The sequence below is a fragment of the Aedes albopictus genome, unplaced genomic scaffold, assembly GCF_035046485.1.
Source record: "Aedes albopictus strain Foshan unplaced genomic scaffold, AalbF5 HiC_scaffold_605, whole genome shotgun sequence".
In the NCBI taxonomy this organism is placed as follows: domain Eukaryota; kingdom Metazoa; phylum Arthropoda; class Insecta; order Diptera; family Culicidae; genus Aedes; species Aedes albopictus.
In genome coordinates this window covers 2,412-25,000 of record NW_026917427.1, presented here as the reverse complement: position 1 = coordinate 25,000, position 22,589 = coordinate 2,412, and the positions used below count along the sequence as shown (strand labels likewise).

At 38.9% G+C, this 22,589-nt stretch overlaps 2 protein-coding genes across 2 annotated transcripts; both read right to left on the bottom strand.

The window, feature by feature from the left end:
• Positions 1 to 2,556: 2,556 nt before the first annotated feature.
• LOC109430545 (PX domain-containing protein kinase-like protein) lies at positions 2,557 to 16,520 on the bottom strand. The gene is made up of 6 exons (XM_019706610.3): positions 15,719 to 16,520; positions 8,190 to 8,331; positions 7,989 to 8,132; positions 7,018 to 7,866; positions 6,642 to 6,955; positions 2,557 to 3,897 (listed from the first exon to the last, which is right to left on the bottom strand). Exons 1-6 carry the CDS (start codon positions 15,818 to 15,820, stop codon positions 3,466 to 3,468), a joined length of 1,983 nt encoding a protein of 660 aa, XP_019562155.1. The 5' UTR covers positions 15,821 to 16,520; the 3' UTR covers positions 2,557 to 3,465.
• Positions 16,521 to 18,996: 2,476 nt separating this feature from the next.
• Positions 18,997 to 22,045, bottom strand: LOC109430543 (nucleoporin seh1). Its single transcript, XM_019706609.3, has 4 exons — positions 21,186 to 22,045; positions 19,514 to 20,166; positions 19,306 to 19,451; positions 18,997 to 19,238 (listed from the first exon to the last, which is right to left on the bottom strand). Exons 1-4 carry the CDS (start codon positions 21,294 to 21,296, stop codon positions 19,066 to 19,068), a joined length of 1,083 nt encoding a protein of 360 aa, XP_019562154.2. The 5' UTR covers positions 21,297 to 22,045; the 3' UTR covers positions 18,997 to 19,065.
• Positions 22,046 to 22,589: the final 544 nt, after the last annotated feature.

Below are 22,589 nucleotides of genomic sequence, written 5' to 3'. Positions count from 1 at the left end.
GTTCTTCTATAGCACATGTAGTTTGAATATGCTACACATGAGTGCGGGCTTTAACATTATTTCATTCATAAGATCATTTCCACTTGCCACATTTGATTTCTGAAATCAAAACCTGATCAGATAATAAATGACTGCTTTCCAAATACCAGTGTGGGGTGACAGAGTGAAAAACGGTGTAATACAACATCACAGATATATGGAGGAAATCCTGCTGAGGAAGTTAAAACTTAGATGCCTAGGACGTTTAACTGTTTTCAAATTCAAATCCATACTTTTGTTCCATTAGAGCATCGCCACGGGCGTCCCTATCTGGGTCCCTATCCCTATTTCCGGGCCCTGAATAGGGACCCATGTTCACACCGGTGGTATCTAAACGGGAATGAAAAATAAGGACGCGACATGGGATTAGCGATGGGTTTCCACATTTGGGGACCCACTCAAATCTTGCACTGAGTTGCTATTCCGATGATTTGTGTGACGTCACTTTCTTTATTTACATTTTGCGGTGAAGTGAGCTGAGTAGTGGTGTGGAAAATGAACAGCAGTGGATAAATAGAGCAAGAGGTGAATATTGATGTACTTTGTCTTACGTGACTAGATGTTTTCCAGAACCCTATCACAAACAAACAGACGCAGCACTAATAATTCCCACGTACACCGATTCACGTTTATTTAAAAATTTAATAGTTGGCCAATTGCCCATCTGTGGCGTTCGCAGCGTTTTTGTTCAAATTTTACATGCGCTCACAATTGTCACCTAGTTTATGATTGGCCACTCTATTGGCCAAACTCAGTCCTTCTAGATTGGGTGAATATGTTTCCGCGACTATGATTTTGAATAGCAAACGTAACACTTGAAAGAAATTGCTATTAAAATCATCGTCATGTGAACATAATCCCCAATGCCAAACACGCTATTTCACAAAACGCTCAGTAGGTGCCGGTAGTGAGCGAACGTCAAGCGGCAGCAAAAATTATGTGAGCGCCGTCTGCGAACAATTTGCAAACTACAGAATATTTGGTTTAAATATTCTTTAAAAAATAAAACGATAAGAGATGACTAGAGGGAGACCGGAGACGTCTGCTTGTTTATGAAGAAATGTTAGAAGTGTTACGTGTGCTTGTCTGTGACCCTTTATGCCTTTGTCACTTTATGCAGGATTCATCAAAAGTTTGGACATATTTAATTTGTTTTAATTTGTACTACGTCCAATAAAAAGTAAGGACCGCTTTTAGCAACGCACGGTGGAAAATCAATATGTTTTTGAAGTCCCTAATCCCAAAATAGAAACCACTGGTGGGAAGGTGGGGTGCTATCCTAAAATAGCACCCGAAAAGGAGTGGTATAATAGGGATAGCGATGAGGACTCCCGTGGCGGTGCTCTTAGTCAATGTAAAAGAATTCAAAAAGGCAATTCTAACTGCTTTCGCGATTTTCATCCAAGTTTGATTTATTTCATGTACCGTGCGAGCACCATATTATAGACAGCTCCATATTCTGAACAGTCGGCTAACGCAAAATAGATTTTCCTTTTATGGAGCATATATTGAATCGAGAGTTGAGGTGTTAATTTTATTAAGCCCCTCTATTATCCAATCGTTACAAAACATATCGTTTTTGACTGAACTGCGAACGTAGAAAATGTGTTTGTACGTAGTAAGTAACACTATGTGTTCAGAATTAGGACCACGGCTTCTTATGGTGTCCATAATTAGGAACACGTCGTCCACAAACAAAAATATGTCTAGATCAGAGATTGGAAGTTATTATGAGATTTAATTTATTTTATACATTTAGCTAGACAACAAACACATTTGATGGTAATGTGAAGCATTATCTCTTGCAACAAGAACTTTCATTTATTTTAGTGTTTGTTGTGAGATTCCCTTAACCGTTCAGAATATGGGTACCGCACGGTAGATTTTTTTTTGGTATAAAAACCGATAGACGACGTTGTAGTCTTGAAAGTTTATGTAATATTGGCACATCAAACGTCTTTCAACAAACACTTGAATTGTGCGAGAAACGTCCGTACCGTACAGTAAACGAAGACAGTCAAGAAATGAATACGCTCGTTGGGGGCTTCCATAAACCACGTGGTCTTTTTTGGCAGATTTTGACCCTCCCTCCCACTCCCGCGTGGTCTTTCGTTCATACAAAAAAAAATGTATGGACCGTAGTTTATGGATGGCCCCTTCGTACGATTACTAGCTTGCCTTACCAGTCACAGTAAGAGCTGTGTGTCTTCTGCTGTGCGTGGGAGCCATCATCATTCAACTCAGTCCATGGATGTGAGTCGCCAGTCAGTCACGCACTCTGCGAAATGTCCACAGATCTTGCTCGCTATAGCGTATACGCATAATGTGTTCGTGTGTCTGTCGGGTTGCTCTCGAGAACTTTTTCTACCGGTTTGTAATCAGACATCCTGTTGCCGTTTGATTTTGGTTTTGTTTTGAAATAGCCAACCGCTCTAATAAAACCGCATGTTTCCTATAGTTGAAAGCATGTGCATTTCCGTGATTTTAAATCTGTCATTTGGGAGACGTTGTACAGTTTTAACTTCCCCAGATAGGAGACAATAAAAGCAATAGGCAAACGAATAATGAATAAACAAATCGCACTAGTTTTATAGTGAAGATTTTTGGAAGATAAACGATGCATATCCTTTTTTCACAATACTTTTCACATAACAACAACTACAAATAACTGCCTAATATCTCTGTTACGCCTAGCCATTTAATGTGCCTATCTGTGCATGGTTTTTATAGGTGTGTTTGTGTTATTCTTGTTACTTCCTTCATAAGTTTACCGATAATACTTTCTCTCTGTTTAAAGCCATAAACGTGCAGGAAACATATCCATTTCGATTAAGATCGTCCCATTAGTATTTGATCCGAAGTTTGTTTGCTATTCAATAAGTTTATTTATCATCGACATTCCATTCGTATTTGTTAATTTGATTTTGTCCTAGAGTCTTTGATTGATGGGTATACGGTGGTAGTATTCCACAAAAACACTGTCAACAAAATAAAATTAAAAAACAGTTTCCAAGCATCAGGAAACCATAGTAAAACATATAAATCAAAACACTGGGAACATACCACCTAGTAAAGCATGTGATCTGTCCATCTTTACAGCTCAATCTTGCAACGACTTTCGACGATTCCATTCGATTAAACAATTCCTGTTGGATTTCGGTTATCTACGAGTTGTTTGTAGTTATCTTTAAAGTTTATCTATAGAGTACGAAAAAATTGGTCCAAAACACTTCCTTCAGTTTAATGCTTGCTAGTTTGTTATGTTGTAGTTTTTGGATGTGGTTGCATAGTGTTCAGTTTGGATCGCACGCTAGAAGAGGAGGATATTACATTTCCTACACAAGCTTACTGCCTAGTTTTACCCAATATTCGATCAATAGGATATATGAATCTACACATCCAACTGTTTTCGAAAGTCATATCTCACTAGTCGCTTATGTTAATCTTCTTGAGACCACTTTTGTTGAAGTTACAAATGGATTCCAACAGGGCACTGCGGTTGGAGCTGCTGTGATCGTCTCCGGAAATTGACTTGACCAAATGCCTCCCATTGGAAGAGGATCCCAAACCCGACGCAGTGGCCTGTTCGAATAGTGGCAGAGACGATGGCGGAGGAATCGGTGGTGCAGATGGAGGCGGCAAAGGAGACGAAGCGCTGCCTCCGCTGTCGGTTGCATGCGGTGGGGGTGACATTAGCGCCGCATCGTGTGGTGAGACAATACTGTTGGCGCTGTCCGACTTGACCATAACAGCACCAGCCGATCCGGAACTCGCGCTCACCGTGACCATTTGCGGAGGTCCATTGTTCAGTTGCAGCGAATTTTGAGCGCGCAGCTTTGCCTGTCGTTGTTCCTGTTTCTGTTATGGAATTTAAGTAAGAAGTGGAAATTGTAATTGCCGGATGACAAATGTGTTTGACTTGTTTTTTTTAACCATAGATAAAATGTATTGAACAAATATCGAAGTTTTGGTAAAGAAGATAAAGTTGTCCACAAGGATGGGAACACTCACTTGCAAAGAGTTACACTTACTTGCAGTTTTCTCAGCTCAGAAGCGTGCAATCAAAACACGATGTATGGACGACTTTTGCCTTGTGATTTTGTCTAAAAGTTTGCCGAATAGAGTAGGGGTCGCACACGCATACTGAATTCGTGAGGGAGCTGCGAAAGCAACTCTCCACGATGTGAATGTAATTTACACTCACCTCGTGGAGAGTCGCTTTCACAGCTCTGTCACGACTTTATGATTCATAAGCGATCCCTACTCTATTCGACAAAGTTTGAGATTGCACGCTTCTGAGCTGAGAAAACAGCAAGTGAATGTAACTCTTTGCAAGTGAGTGTTCCCATCCCTGGTTGTCCATTTTAAAATAAATATCTGATTGACAATAATTAAATTCGGATGTAGATGTTTGTGCATTGATTTGTATTTGATTCTGTGTACCGTGACCGCGCCTAATTCCAATCAGCTCCTAATTCCGTTCACACGAATCAAAACACCGAGTATTTGCCGAAATTGTCGCAAATCTTTAGCAAATTGATTTTTGTAATTTTCAATAAGTATGTCCACGCCAGAATATAATCAAAAAGTTAAAGGGTTTCTTGTGTATTAATGTGAAAATACATTAAATGCCATTAATTTTCCAATCGGCCGCCATTCTACTTTTTTTCTTTTGCGGACCTGTGAATTGCATCAATTTATATATTTAATGTATTTTCATTGAAATATTAACAAAATCAATTAAAATAGCACCAAAGCAGAACAATAAAGGACTTATTTTTATAAATTTAACATCAAATCAACTTTTCGAAGAAGACTCCTGATGCTAGAAATGAAAAAGGCACATGACCGGAATTAGGATACTACAGGTTGTACTTGCTCCTAATTCCAATCACCATATAAATCCAAAGGAAACTATGAAAAAACTGCAGTACAATCGAAACAACCAACTCCAGCATCAGTCAAGGCTTCCTGACGATTGATGTTTAGTTCATATCATTTATTGGTAACCCCAGCTAGCAAGCATAAATTGTGGTGTCGTAGGTTTAAAATTTATAGATGACGTCAAACCCGACATAAACCTATCATTGACCTGTTTTTATTTTGGTCTCCAAACCCAACATAGACCCAACAGTTATTCGATGTGGGCCCAACATTGGTCCAACATTCGATAAAATTTGACCCGACTTTGACGCGACATTCGACACTGTTTCAGTCTGGTGGAATTTTGTAGTTTTCCCAGGAAGCGCTCAAAAACGCAACAACATTAAAACAATCCAATGCTATTACTTCAAATTATTATAGAACTAACATGTTTTGATAAGTAAATAAATGTATTTCGACATATAAAATATAAATATAACTATAACAACCTATGATAATATGATTATTTTGTCAACTTGATAATTACTTGGAGTGACCGGAATAAGGAACACAAGTGAACGGAATTAGGATCATACTAATTGGAATAAGGAACAACAACTTGTTTTAAATAGCGGCCATTTTCAAAATAAGTGGAGTGCTGGCAACCTTGGTTGTATTTTTCTAGCAGTATAGAGACATAATGAAACAGCGTTGCACAATTACAGTCACTTAATGCAGAACATGTATTTTCTACAGCTATTAGACTTAGTTCATCGCCTTAAGTGAACGGAATTAGGTACAGTCACGGTACTCACAGAGAAACAAACGCTTTAAAAAATGTATAAATAGCGTGATAGCAGAAGGGAAAGGGAGCTATAAAATTCCCGATAAGTAACTGTTATACACGCTTCTATGATGGGGTAAGAGTTTGGATTTAAGTTTGTCCATAATCTTGGCATCTAGATATCAACAAACTTCGAGGAATTCGGCCAAGAACTTCAACACGAGGAGGGATCGTACCAATCTGCCACTTTACGTTGACCGGTATTACTTAATTGAAATTGAAACACTTAAGCAACGCCGAATCATTCAACTGGCTGTCACTGCTGCGATAAAAACAGTCCACATCTTCTCGCAAGGTTATCTCTGAAAGCTCTCAACTGGATCCAATGCAGAAGTCTCGAACGGATACTGGCTACACCATTTCATCGTTCAGTGCATGAATATAAATAACCGATGTCCTCTATTATAAGCGCCATCAATAATGTGGCATATTTGTTCGAGTTTGGAATGTCTTCAATGCTATTCAGAAGCCTCATCAAACATTCAATGCATTCAATTAAGTCTTAAATTACTATAAGTAACATTCAATGAATGATGAATTCATAATGAATAAATAAATAAATAGTGAACATCGTGAGCCCTGATAGTGAAAATCTTTTGTTATTACTCATTGACGTCCATGTACACAACAGAAACACTTGTTCGACAGACGAATTGAAATTTAAATTGCGTAAAGAAATCCATGTGCCCCAGTGGGAACTCACGACTAGATAAACGATAAGTTGATTAAGTCATCGCTTGGGGAATCTAATGAGTCAGAGTGAAAACTTGATGTCAGGAATACGGAGAATTAATGAACCAAATTGACTCAGTGTTTGTCGAAAAATGTTCAACCATTTATACTATGCACCACGAGAATAGGATTAGATTTTAATGTTTTCGCTCATCAAACTTACCGCCTTATGCTTGATTTTCTTCTTCTCCTCCTCGGAAGTCATCATCTCCTGCACCCTGACTAGACGTTTTTGATTTTTCACCGATTTTTGCTCATCTCGAACCCGGTTCTCCGTTTTCTGGATCGCAAGCTTCAGCTGTTCTTTGGCATTGGTTGAAAATTTAAGGTGGGGCTTCTGGGCAGCAATCGCCATCGCGTACTGATCGTTGAAACTCGCAGCGTACTCCCCGAAGAAAGGGTGCGCGGCCAGTTGATCTAACGTTGGAAGAGCCGATTTGCATGCATCCTTGGAGAGAATTGATTCCAGCAGTGCCTCTGTAAAATAAAAATGTTGATAGTGCTGATTTCAGTTGACGTCAGTAAAATAAGCTACTTACTTAAACTATCTGGACAGTCAAGGATTTGTCTGGCGTAGGAGTCTTGCAAGGGGTACCCCATGCACATCTCGTACAGGAGATGCCCAAACCCATACACGTCAATAGCCTCACATGTGTTTATCTTGCTGTGCTGCACAAAGAATGGCCGATAGAACGAGGGCACCCCAAAAATGAAGTTTTCTACGTCCATTAGGCGTGCCACTCCGTCGACAATCAATACATTGCCGCAATGCACGTGCCCACAAGCCATCCCTTTCGAATGCAAAAACCGAATAGCCTCTAAAATCTGTCGCGCATACAGTGCCAGCTCCTTCAGTGGCAACGGAGCTCGACCCTTGGGGCTACCGTATTTCGACAAGAACGGATTACAAGGAGACGCCGCACAAAGGACATCCTTGAGACTGCCCTGTTTGTAAAACTTGCGTATGACCAGCGCTCCATTGTCGTTCGAAGCGATATACTCTATTGGAGCAATGTACGGATGTTGCACGCTGCCAAAGTTCTTCAGCACATTGTGAATCTCCTTCTCGTCAATGTACTTATCCGGGCCAAACTCTGTCCACGTCAGAATCAGATCATCCTTTCCGCTTTCTTTCGTGTTGTAATCCTTCTCCGTTGACGTTGTTACACAAACCTGGGTCGTATGCTGTTTGCCGTGCGATTGCGAACTCGATTTGATCAGATGATGTTTGGTGTTGGAGTGACCCGGTGAGTGTTTATTTCCTTGCGGTTTGTGCACCACTTTGAAGTAGTGCTTCCGCAGACGCCATCCTATCGGGCCCAATGATTGACCCAGCGTGAAGACGCCGTCCGTACGTAAACACATTGATGCATATTGCAGAGCAAGATCTGTGGAACATAAAAAAATGATAAATTGAAGCAAAAATACAAATGTAGCAATTTTTTAAAGAGAAAAAAAAATCCGATTAAATGTAGTCTCAGTCGTTTTGCTGTCATTCCAAAAGACGTACCATGGAACGGCGTCGAATAGCTGTCCGGATCGATGAACTTTTTGGTCGGTAATGAGGATGCCAAAATGGGATTCATTAGTACTTGATTTAAGAACTCCTGTAATGCAATTAACCGCTCAGCTATGAAATCAGGGCGCATATTACCTGGAAAATAAATTTGATTAGGACTATTTTGAACGATAAAAACTACAACAATTTTACCAATGAACTTCTTGCCGGGAAATGACAAATCAATTCCTGATATTTGTAAGCATTTGTTAAGCGAAGCGAAGTCATTGTAACGCCTTAGTATACGCCAACTGTTTTCAGGGTATGGTCCACGCTGCGCTCTTAGAACGTATTCCTGTAATTGAAGAGTAAATGTATTATTCATTTTAATTTTTTATTAGGTATTTATCTGAACTCTGGATACGCTTAAACTGCTCAGCACTAAAATGTGTAAAGACCAACTAACATTTAATGTGAATGTAAACGCCAACTAAACTTTCTTAGTTACTGTGTTGTACATATGAACTGAACAGTGGCGTAGCCAGAAATTTGCTCTGGGAGGGGGTTTCGATGTTCAATAATCCCTTTTTTCTACATTCACATTTCGTAAAAATATACAATCAATTTGAGCCGTAGGTTCAAAATAGCGGCGCAGCCGAAATTTTTTTTTCATCACAATGAGTCTTATACTGGAAATTTGTTCCACAAATTTTGGCTCTGGGGGGGTTTTGACCCAAATCCCCCACTGATCTACCACTGCTCAATTTGTCCGAAAACATTGTAATCCGGTATCGCCTTTCCACTTTTCAGCGCGTTCGATTTTCCTCTGCTTTGACAGACCGCCAAATGTTGGCAGCAGCATTTCCTCTCTGGAGCCACCAAATGTTGACGACGGGGCACTTACCGTTGCGAAGGGAGACGGTATTCGATTCCGCGTGTGCCGATCAACAGGCAAGAGAAACGCACTGAACTAAACTGTCGACGACCGAAACTACTCTCTGATACTCGGAGGATTGAGTGGTAGATAATTAAAATCGATTGGTCCAAATCGAATGTGGAAGCAATTAACTGGCCTTCCTAGATCCGGTCAAATTCTTTCGCATTCGAAGACGTGACTTAGTCGGATGAGGAAAAGTTGATCGCAATGCATTTATATTATTCTAGACCCATGCCAAAGTTACTCGCATTCGGAACTGTGGCGTACCAGAGTGAGAAAATAAATGCTTGCCCACACTTGAATCGGTGTCAAACTGCCCTTTTCAGACTCTTGCCAAAGTTACTCGCTTCGGAACCGTAGCGTGCCAGAGTGGAAAAAGTTTGATCGATGCAGTATGATTTGAGACTCCTCGATTCTAAGTACTAAGTAACTCTTTTCAAAGACTTAAGTTTTTCCAATCAAGCTCCAGCCAACTCATTTCACATTCGAAGGCTTGGGTAATAGGAGGGATTAGAAAATATTAAGCTTCTCAAAGTGCTTGGTAACGAAGGATTTCGTGTAGCAAGTAAATGAGCGTTCTGTAGCTTGTGACGGACAAGGCAAAACTGCGACTGTCTTTATTGTTCGATTGCCTTTTATACTCTCGTCCAGACATTATTCGCACCCTCTTTTTACATGTTTTATCCTGATTTCTACGCAAAGCATATTAATTATATGTGTATCGTCCAGAAACTATGCTCACCCTCTTTACATAATTAATTAACTCATGATTCATCAAAATTATAACTTGTATACAAACAATCCTGCAATGAATCTTTCAAACAAGTTTTGCTAACAAATAATTAATCCCTGATCAAAACCTTTTCTAGTACTTCGATCATTACAATACATTGGGTTTGTGTTCTTGACTGGCGTTAGTTGTGAGCATAGATAATTGATTACAATTTATATCCTATCGGTGCATGTCTGGAGCTTACAATTACAAATGGCGTAGCTTGTATTCTAGTTCAATGAATTTCACAATATTGCGTAATTATATATCATGCTTATGTGTAAGTGGTTAGTTCTATCCTATTGCGGAACATTAAATCCGATGGTGAAATTCCATACCGCGCTTGCGCATTTATGCTGTGAAGCCGTGAACATACTTGAATATGATATCGTTTCTAATATGAGTTAGAATGATTCATCCCCATGTATGCTATGAGTATGCGTTCCGGGCTAATCTATTACTATGCACGCGCAGTTTGTTCCGATCTTGATCAGTCATCCTCAATGCTGCGCTATCGTAGCATATCGTATACAACGTTGTGTGAAAGGTCGCTCGTTTCTAATTTGATCTGATTGATTTTGCATATTGCAATTTACACTGGTTATCATGAATATGTGACCAACACGATTCACAAAACGTTACCTCTACAATTATTATACAAGCTTTTTTGTTAGATTATTACAAGCGATTTGCTTAATGCTAGATGTAGGAAAGGATTGGAATTAGTGTTCTCTAGTTGTAAGAAATTAATGTACTTCACGCATCGCGTTCGTAACAATAGCATTGTTCCTAATACCGTGTATGTGACCCGCATACATTGGTGGTCCTTTGAATCATCACTCTATCAATCATACTAAGTTGATAGTATCAACTTGATACTCAAAAGAACTTGTGCGTCAAACGTTGCCTAGAGGTTTGTGCAATTGATTCATAAAGTAAAAAGTATCAATAATATTTTCAGGTTGCAAGTTTTATCCGAAACACGGTATTTGGAACATAGTTAAAACTACCTAGCTGTACCCAGCAAACTTTGTCTACTGCGTTTTTTAACATTTCAAGTTTCTAGCCAAGACCAAGTCCCCGGTCAAAATGTGCCTCATAAACCTTCCTTGGGTGAAAACTAACAGAACAAAACTAAGACAACCAAAATCGGACCTTCCGTTCGTAAGTTATGATGTTACAGTGTATCAAACAATTGTCCCGTACAGCAATTTTTTGGTCAAAATAATTTTTCATTCAAATGTTCATTACTTTTTATGCGTCAATGAAAAACGCTGAAATTTTGACCAATTATGATTCATAGGTATTAAAGGTAAAATTTGGAGCAATATCGAATAAGTTTTCTGAAAGTTATAGAACTTTTAGAAAAACTTATAAAAATTTTGAACACTTTTTTAAAACATTATATCTCACTATGTACTCGATGAAACTTGTTTAATTTTTGTGTGTTACAGCTGATACATAAGGTTTTCATATGCAGCTGAGGATTTATATTCACTACAAAAAAAATTAAAAATGTGCTTATGTAGTTGACGATGTTTAAAATTAAACTTATTTTGCACATATAATTTTTCAAACGTTTTCCACCAATAAAAATGCATCAACTGAACAAAAAATACATAGGACCTACTCTTCATATGTAGTTTAGTTGGTCCTGTATAGAAATATTACATTAAGAGAGTTTAAAAACGTTGAAAACACTTGGCACTTTTATTGATCAAAATATGATAAATTTCCAAATGACACTCTGAACATATACAGTTTTTTCATATTTTTTAGTGAATATAAAACCTCAAAAGTAGCTGCATATGAAAACCTTAGGTATAAGCTGTATCACAAAAATCCGGATACCATCAAAACACTATTCAAATTTCTCCACGATTGTAACCTGTATGAATTCATTTGACAGCTCTCTCATTCGTTCAATAATTTAGTGTGTTGAACTAACATTAAAAGTTAAAAAACACAATAATAAAGAATAAAAAAAATGTATCACTAAAAAATGGAAAAAGTTTCATCGAGTACATATTGAAATATGTTTTAAAAATGTATTCAAGAAACTTATAAGTTTTACTAAAAGTTCTATAACTTTCAGAAAACTTATTCAATCTCGCTCAAAATTTTACCAATAGAGCTTTAATATATGGATTAGGATTGATCACAATTTCAGCGTATTTGATTGATGTATAAAAAAGTTATGATCATTTGAATGAAAAAATATTTTGACCAAAAAAATCCTGTACGGACAATTGTTTGATACATTGTAGAAAGATGATTTCTAGACAAATCACCAGAACAAAAGATGTATGGTTTCAACCCAAAATATCAATAGAAACATACAACGTATATTCTAGTGAACGTATGAAATTCTACTGACAATAATATTCAGAACACACAGACACAGAGTATAAAAGAGAGGGTACATACACAGAACGCAGTGGTTGTCAACCTAACAGGAGTGGATCACCTGTGCTCCACTGGGACCGTGGATGCACTGAAGGCAAATAAATACATACATTTTGTTTTATATTTGTATGTTTGTTTGTTTTTTCAAAACTGTATATTTATAAATCGTCCTTCATCCTTCATCTCGAGATTCTAATCTAGCAGCAAGGCAAAATATTCTAACTTATCTAGTATTTATATGAACAGTGCAAAGTAGTGGATCACCTGTGCTATTATGGGAAGAAGAGGGTTAAGGCATATAGAAAGTTGAAGAATACTTTTGGGATAATAAAAGACTATAAAACTAAAGAAATAAATTACAGGTAACTAGTCTAATCCAAAATATACCATGAGCACGGTGTACAATACAGTCATACCTCGATATAACGTAACTGCAATTTTGTTTTCGTTACGTTATATCGAAGTTACGTTATATCGAAGCAAAAAAAAATTTTTCACGAATTTCGTTTTAAATACATATTTTGAAAAGAAAATTACCAAAAAGATTATGTTAATCACCCAACAGTGGTTTCCAGCCTTTCTTATATATTTTTTTTCATCATTGAATTTTATATATTTTCAAAAGTTTGTAAGATCATACATAAGTCGAATACTTAAATAGCATGTCTCTTTATATTTAACTATTTAAGCCAATGTCACATAAATCAGGATTCTTCTCCTTTTTTGCATCTAGATCTGGTCAAACGTCAAGCGTTATCTATTGGTGTGATCAGGCTTTTAAGGTGAAGATATGACGAAGCCACAGCTCAAATTTTCAAGAGCACAAATCTAGAGAACCGTATGTCGGATTGCGCTGAAAATTTGATCGATTGGTTACCCGCTGGTGGTGACTAATCGATCAACTTTTCAGCGTAATACGATATTCGGTTCTTCAGATTTGTGCTCTTAAACATTTGAGCTGTGGCTTCGTCATATCTTCACCTTAAACATTTGACACTTTTCACTACCTTCGTTTCGTTGCCGCGGTCGGGTGTAAGCTTGCTTTGTTTCATTCGAGTGCGACCGCTACCTCTTACACACAACACGAACGGCAGGACGAAGATCAATAAACAAAAAAGTGGATCAAATCAACGTCGTCTGACACGATGACATTTGTCTAATTCCAGCTTTTCGCAAGATTTCAGCCAATTTTGATTAAGATTGGTAGATTATTAGTTTATTCGTGTGTGATAAATCGATTACGACACATACATTTATCCAAAATAGCTCTCTTTATAGGAAAGGCAGGAATAACAAAAGCCGAACCATCTCCCGAAGACGCAATCGTGGTCAAGCGCATTCATTCGACAATTCGGCACCAACATTTCAAAAGGGCGTAACTGCTTTTGCAACCAATGCCTTCTCACAGAGCTGTGGGTCGTATTTCATTCATCTCACGCAATTCACATCCATTAATCGGAAGAGGAGGATTTCATCTATCTATTTGTGCTAGTGGATTGCTCGAGAGGGATGGGATACGCTCCACAGCTTTGTGAGAAGGCATTGGTTGTAAATGCAGTTACGCCCTTTTGAAATATTGGTGCCGAATTTTGTTCCGTACAGTAGTTTGATCGCTTTTGTGTTGCGAATGTTGGAGACAAGAGCAGCCGAATATCGACGAAAAGGTGTCAAAGACTGTGATTGCTAACAAGACTGGGTGTGATTATAAGTAAGAAATCTATGTGACGCAGGCAAAATTATAATCCGATGATGCCTCCAGGAATTCCTCTCGGGATTCTTCTAGAAACAATTCGGGAATTCACCCAGGTTGAGTGCCTCATGAAATACCTCATGTGATTCTAAGGATATTTATCCAAGGATCCTTCAACCTTCTATGATTCCTCCATAAATTCTTACTGAGTTTTATATCTGCTATGATATCTTTAGGAACGCCTGCCTTAATTGCTCCAGATGTTCTTGATATGATTCCTCCACGAATTTTCCCTGTAGTTTCTCAAGGAATTTCTGTAGGATACCCTAAAGAGATTTGCTTTTCAAGATTTATTCTGTCCAAGACTTTTCCAATGCTTAATTCTGTCGTTCCTCTTAAAATTCCTACTAGGATTTCTCCAGTCACTCGTGCAAGGATCCTCCAAAAAGTACCAATATTTCAACTATTGCTGTTCGAAGAGTCCTAAGTAACACATTTGTCGCAGAAAACTCACGGCGGCACAGGTTTTGTTGCACAGGAGTCACTGTGACTTACTTCTAAGAAATGAATTCTTACTTGCTAGAAGTAAATCGCAGTGACTTCTGCGTCATGAAAACCTGCGCCGCTATGACTCTTCTATGGCAAGTGTTACTTGGGGTATTTGCCAAGATTCACCCAGGTATTCTTGCTGCAACTCATTCAGCATAATTTGACGGAGTTTCCAAAAAACTTCCTCTTCAGATTCCGCTAGAAAAACTTCTGTGATTTCTCCAGAAATTTCTCCAGAGATTCCTTGGAAATTTCATTCTGAGATACAGAAGTCATTCTTTTAAAAAAATACTTTAAGGATTTTTCCAAGAATAACAGATAGAATTCCACTAGAAATTTCTTCAAAGATTCCTCCAGATAATCCTTATTTGATTTTTCCAGGAATTCTTCCTAGAATGCATTCAGGATTTTTATAAATTACTTCAGGAATTCAACCTGAGTTTTTTTTTTCATGGATTCTCACTGTGACCCTTCTTGAAAATCTAACTAGGATTACACCAGTGCATGAATTTCTCCAGAAGTTCCTGCTGAGATTTATACAGAAGAGAGTTCATGCTAAGAGTTATACAGAAGAAGAATTAAAGACTGCCCCTGAATGTTACCAGGAATAACTGTGTTTATTGCGGTAGAAATTCCTCCGAGGATAAAGCACGATTTTTTCCAGGAGTTCCACCATTTATTCAGGAATGTCTTTAGGAATTCCTTCAAGAGTTCTTCTGAGGATTTCTTCGCGAATTTCTCCAATGATTTCTCAAGAAGTTCCTCCAGGGATTTATCTGAGAATTTCACTAGTGATTTTCTGCAAAATTTACTCTAAGACAAAGTGGACCGTTACTGGCGTTCTTACACCCAGTATCACACGAAATCGAGTTCACTTCCAATGCTGTCCACTGTCATCTCGTTTGGAGTTTAAAGGCTATGTTCCAGTAGAGATGTAATGCCAATAATGAGTAGAAGATGTTATATTTGTTCTGTGAAGAGTTATATAACATTTCTTATCAACTGTGACACCGAAAACTCTTATAAAACTTTGAAATTGGTCGTATAACTCATAACTGGATAGCAGGCTTGGTTCCAGGAGGGGTGTAATAGAATATAGAAAATTTTGTAAATCACTCTAATTATTTAAATAGTGAAAAGTTGGAACCAAAAAAAAAGTTACGTTATATCGAGGTAAAAGTTACGTTACATCGAGTTACGTTATATCGAGGTTACGTTATATCGAGGTTACGTTATATCGAGGTATGACTGTATTGTATGCCGTGACCATGTGTAGTAAAAATGTTTTTGTTTTGGTATGGAATGACCCTCCTCAAATTAATAAAAGCGGTAACTACTGAAGTAACCTCTGTAAAATCCAGTTAAAAAATTATAAAACATTTACTCACCGTATGCCCATCGATATTTTGTGCCGTTTCAATAGTACAGGTGATCGGTTCCGTATCATCTAGGACGACCTTTTGTTCGAGTCGTTTCTCAAATATAGCCATTTGTTGTTGTCGATGTCGCGGTGGGAATATTTATCGGACATTTTTTCCGATCCCATATCCCACCCAAACCGATCCAAGAACCTCCTTCTCTCTTTACGCAAATGTAATATTTTGCCTGATTCCGTTTATTGTGCAGCACAGTGACTAAGACGGTATCTACATCAAGGATCGCCAAGGGAGTCAACTGGATCCCCACCCACAACACTAGGGCCAGTGAAGAGGAGCACCAATGTCAACGACTGGTCTATGCTGGGTTCACGGCAGAACTTTTTTTGCACTAGACACCACCACCTGATGTCTTTCCGCTGTTTGTATTATTTTTACGCCAATGAAAACTATTTAAAAACCGAAAAGAGAAATTTTTCGTAGGAACTGTTTTTTTTTTTCTCTTGACGGCACACCAGAGGCAGAGAACACTGTTCTTCTGTTACAGTAATATTTTCCACTATCTATCGAAGCATCGTCGAAAATAGGAATCCGCAGCGATGTAAACGCCTCGTTTATGCACTCTTGTTGGATGGAATTAATTCCGAGAACAGCGAACGGATCAAATTTACAATGGTTTTGCCACTTTTCCACAACAATATCCTGCACTACATTTTCTGCTGGGCTGGAGAAAAATGACGATGAATTGATTTTCCATTTCCACAAGTGCACCCACTCCCCCTTGTTGGTGCGGTGATGACTGACACATACGCAACAATGCAAAAATCGTCATCGTGCATTGAAGAAAATGACGTTTCACTTTGTTGTGCTTTTCCTTCCGATGATTTTGAACGGGGGGTGATTCAAACCATTCAAACTGATGATGGCCCAATCGGTCAAATCTTGTTAGCCCTGTGAGCTTGTAAATCATAGAGTCGGTTTTCAGTCGTACACTGAAATAATTCCAAGAGCCTATTTCATCAGACGCTACACATACATTTCTGGACGAACATTTGAAAAGGGCCTATCTGCTTTTTGTAAACAAACATGTTTTTGTCTCTGTAGGGCCCATCTGCATCCACCCACGCACATCAACACCTTTAACAGATAGCTTGAAGAACACTGTTTCTGATAAGGGTGTTGACGTGCGTGGGTGGATGCAGATGGGCCCTACAGAGACAAAACATGTTTGTTTACGCAAAGCAGATAGGCCCTTTTCAAATGTTCGTCCAGATTTTACCCCTAGTCTGACACGTTTACTTCAAATGAATCGTTATACGCATCATATTATTAACAGTTCCGATTGAAAAACCTTCTAATGAAACTAAATGACACTTGCGCATATCGGAGTTATATGCACATAACACGTTCGATACATCAGCTGTGCATATAACTTTGACCGGGTGGAAAAGCAACATTGGCAGATAAAGTGGAACACGTTTTGCAGAATTCCGCAATTCCAGTAACTGAGCTTCGTGGTCGTGCGGCTAGCGGCTTCGGTCATTTAGGCGTTGTGAGTTCGATTCCCGCTCCAGCCGAGGAAACTTTTTTTCAAAATGTGAAGGATATTATTGGAGTTGCATATACCGCACCCAGCCCGCTTGATAGCAGCAAAATGTATGACATATAACAGTATCATGGCGACCTGAGAGTCATACCACATGCGTCGCATATAACTCTCACTTCCCATTTTCAACCTTAGATTAGATTCATATGATATTCCAATAGTGCAGTAATATATGATTGACATATAACAGTGACCGGAAGAGTTGGCTCAGTGTAGTTCTGTGTTCCACACGCAAAAACGGCTACGCTCAAAAATGTGTTCGGCCTGCACATTTTTAGTAAACATCCATGCCGAACATGACTGTGTTGGAAACACACATTTTTTTTAAATTGCTCGTACGCTCACATGAGCATGTATTTTGCAATAATTTCGACATGGCAACCTCACTGGGTTTATAAACCACCTTCAAATACCGAAAAATATTGATGTTTTGCAAAAATGTGAGCGTACGAGCAATTTAAAAAAATGTGTGTTTCCAACACAGTCCCTGTGCGGCATGGGCGCTACTCAAAAATGAGAGTTTTTATTTTAGAGAGCATGCATGCACGACGTTGGTTTCAACTTCAACTTTATAGTAAGCTTACAGTAACTCTATCAGCAACAACAAAATCTAATTCTTATATAAATAACCTCTTTTGCTGTTGTTTACACTCTGCGTTCCGTTCCACCATGTTCCATGAGTAGAATGACGTTTGCACCAAGGTTTGAACAAAATTTAATTTTGTCAAATTAAAAAGTACTCCTCGAAGTACTCATATTAGAAGTTTCCCAGGCTTATTCTGCGCGGCGTGTGAGGTGAGACGAGTCGAATGAAGTGACAAAAGTCGACTCGCCCCATTTGATTTACATTAGTCGTCTCACGTCACGTGATACGAAACCGTCCGTCTCACCTCACACGCCGCGCAGAATAAGCCTGAATAAATTGTCCTCTACACCGACAATAGTATGATTCTGTGTATCATTAAGATGATAGTCCGTAAAAAATTTGAGCACATTTATTTTGTATTATAAACCTATAATAGGTTTATGTTGTGCGTAGACGCACACACTCAATCCTGAATTGGGTTTTTAAATTATGAAAAATGTATTGATTTTTTGATTTTATACGAAAGAGCACCTTTTTCTGAGCCACTATGATTTTTTTTCAGATTTTTAGAACCTTATTTTGGTACCTAAAATCAATTTCAAAGAGATTTTTTGAAATCACCTTTTGACAGCTGTGCAACTGTTTGACAGCTCCGTCCAGTACAAACGGCGACGAGGGGTGATTCGACAAATTGCTCCCATACAAACTTTAAATTGATTTTTAAATAGGTTCCCGGGCTCCAAAATTCATGAAAATTTGGATTTCAGCTCAGTTTGACATGCAGATTCAGAATATCGATTTATCTCAACATCGTTAAAGAAGCCAATTGCCTGTTCGGCAATTTTTTGACGAAAATAGAACAGCAGAATTATTTCGGTAGCTTCGGTAATCGATTTTACTGAGGCTCAGTACACCAACTGTCAAAACAGGGTGCAAAAGGTAAACAATGCATTATAGCTGTATTCAGCTGTTCCATTTTCGTCAAAAATTTACCGAACACGGTATTCTAAATTAAGTGTGCAGACAGATCGTCTGTGCAAGGGGCTTTGTTTTCAGGATATATTATGTTAAGGATGATGTCTTTAAACGGTTTGATCATACTGTTATAAACATAATAGGAGATTTTATTGACAATGAAAAACTGTAATTGAACAATATTCAACCTATTCAATGTCTCGGTACCTGGGTAGGATGGCTGATAGTTCCCCGTTTGTAGTACTTTGCAGTAGCATTGACCAAGCTGGACAAGTTGAGCGATGGGGCAATAGAATTTTCCTGAACCGATTGTGGATTTTCTGCCTTGAGCACAGCAGCGCATCTCCAACTCTTCAAATAGTTCACTGCAATTAAAAAGATATGAACGTATCGCTGTACATAGGAACCCAATGATGAATCTATAAAACATACTTTTCCACATTCGAACGCAACCGTCGTCTCCAGTTGAAGCCAGCATCGTTCCGGTGATGTTCCATGTTACTCGCCAAACTGTGCAATAGTGATCACCAAATTGTGCTACTTGTTGGATATCCAATCGAGAATTGGAAGTTGGTTCTCTGGAAAAATGCATAGGGAATATGAGTAAAACAAGTAAATAATAAGTCTACCTAAGTCTTACAGTGTTGGCTTCAAATTGAAAATCTGAACATCCTTGCTGGCCACCGCAAGAATATGATAACTTCTTCCCACGTTAGGAGCGAAAGCAATGTCATGCACAGGTTCAATGATGGAGTTTATAGTTTCAGTTCTCGCCCAACGCCGGGAGTTTTCGCTGTATTCAAAAATGAAAACTTTTCCTCCTGAACTTTGGGATGAATCATCACTGCCAGCAGCAATCATTGGGGCATGTAGACGGAACATTGATTGGTTCCACGATAGACAACTCAGGGGAATCTTCACCGCAATTTCATGTGACAACGTCCACTGAGACAGGTTCATTATATCTGGAGCTTCATAAATGCGAATGATTCCATCCGCAGAGCAGGTTGCCAACACCAGTCCTTGTGATTTTGGAGCAAACTTCACATCCGTAACGCTGGTTCTCGAGTCGACCAGATTCGTACGACGGACCCAGCGTTTTACCGGTGACATTGTCGGAGAACTTTTTTCCCCGACGGTTTCTTCCCACACAGAGACGGTTCTGTCGAACGAACAGGTTGCCAATACTTGTCCGAACTCCGGATGTGCCCACGACAACCGCCAAACTGATCCCGAATGGGCTTTCCAGCTGGCAGTCACACTCCATACACCACTATCATTTTGATCCCAGACCTAGAAGAAACGAAGAGATATTTACCTTTATTATTAAAATAGTACGGCAATCCACACTTAAGGCGAAACTGGAAGCATTTTTTATTTTTTTTGGTTTTTGATTTTTCATTAAATAACGAAGATTGCTTCCTCATGCATTAGTGAAATTTTGTTTAAAAATGGTTTCTGTAAAAACGAAAAACATTTTTACCACGAAAAAAATTCAGGAGATAGGGTTTTTTGCCCTATTCCCGGCACAACATGTAAACAAAATTATTTAGAACCTTAATTCACAACGAAACGACTGTTTTCAACCACTTCTTCCGTCTGAATCAGATACCTTATTGATTGAACTTGTTGTTAACAGTGATTGTTGTGAAGATTTTCTGCCAGAAAGTTGATTTTGAACGAGTTTACTGCACCTAGTCCAGCACCAATTCTCGGCATCAGTGCCGAACTTCCAGCAAAATCAAATGGGAAATCACTTGGGCACCCATCTTTGTGCTGCCGAAGTGCACCCGTCTGCGAGTAATATTTGTTTTGAGCACTTGTGCAGCTTCAGAGTGAAAGTGTAGCTCATTGACTGTGGATTCCGTTGCGAAAAGGTTGCGGGAGACGATTACCTACGGAAGGGCGTTTGGAAAATATGCGGCAAGTGATATTTTGATTTGTTTTGCTGTGAGGTGCCGGAAATTGACGCGGGTGCCGAAGTAGTTCGAAACCCTACCTTGATCCATACTCTACACGTGCACGAAAACCGATTTTGAAAATATTGCTTCGTTAATTAATAAAAAATCAAAAACCAAAAAGTGAGGAAATGGATCCAGTTTCGCCTTAAGGAATACATCTGGCGTTCAAAAAAATATTTAAAATAAAAATAATATTTAATATTCTATCGGTTCTTATCCTAAATGTGTCCTGATTCAGATTTCCAATGCATGATGGATTTATCATACTTTAGGTAGGTATGTGCTGAAATGTTCGGGCTACCCCCATGATCAAAGATGCCCCATTTCACGGTGCACGTCAGACAACTTTACCTTTACGTATTGGTCGCTCGAGCAAGTGGCCATTCGCTGGCCATAATAGTCGTATGCAACATCGTGAATAACATCCTTGTGTTCGGTATGGATCGCTTGGTTTTCGAACATCTTTAATTACGCGCAACTTTCGTATTTTTTCAAGAAAAACTATTAGTAAACTTTTGAAACAACTGACCGCCCAAAACACGCACCACCGCAAATAAAAACTTCGTTGTTTTGACGTTTCTCACTCGCAACAACAACACTGATCTAGATAAGATAAGGCTTTTTTGTCAAGCTCGCTGGGCAGAAACGTCATCATCGCCATCATCATCATCATTGTTCTGCACGCGCTGCGACCGTCAGTTTGAAAGACGGCCTTCTCGCTTTTCCTTTTTGCCAAAAACACCAAAAACAAAGTTCGCTGACATTTCGATCTCCTGACGTTCGGTTCGGGAATCTGCTGCTGGTTACGGTCTCTCGTCGACCGATGTGCGGTTCGCGTTTTTTTCTGCTGCTGCTGGCTAACGGCATTGTGCAAAATGCGTCTCTAAATATTGTGTCGAACGGAGGTTTAACTAGTGCGTTAACGGTTTAATCCAGTGCGTGGACGAAATACGTCGGAACTACAGTGTGGTGGAAATTTTTCCTGCGCGATAAGCTTTCCTTTCGAGGAGAAGCTGAAAGTTGATTGTGAAGCGTAGTGAATCAGATTGTGAGAAAATCGATCCGTGTAAAGCCGTTCAGAAGAGCCAAGAGAAAAATATGGATAAGTGTATGTTTGAAATTATCTACGTATAATTGGGATAAGAATTTAATTAGGCAATTTGGCTGATTCAAACAGACCGTGATTGAAATTGATATGTACCTATATGCCTATATGCTATCAAGATAAATTTATTGATAACGTGCGTGGTTAGCTGGCTGGAAGTGGTTCCTTCTCTTGTGACGGCATCGTTGTTCAATTAAGGCTCAAGCATCCGTCATCATTTCTCGGAAAATAAAAAGCAGTTTTCTCGTTGCATGTCAAAACAAGGATCATGAAAATATATTCACTGCATTATATTCCTCGTGTGGAGTACAGTGAATATATTTTCATAGCAAAAACTTTTGTTTTGAACGAAAAAACTGCTTTCAAATGTTTGATGATGACGATGATTTCAATGACGAAAAGTTCAACGTTAAAATATGGGCTCAGCTTTTTCCACCAATCAGCGTCGATGGTGTGATTCTCGTCATCGTCATCATCAGCAGATTGGACGCACTCGCTTTGGTGTGTGAGTGTTTTGATTGCTTTCTCTCACTTCCTCCCACTGTCTTACGGTAACCTGGATCATCACTGAATGGCATATATTCGTCTCTCTCACTATTTCCTTTAACAAAACAATTCGTGCTAATCCACCTTACAGTGCTGTCACGCCC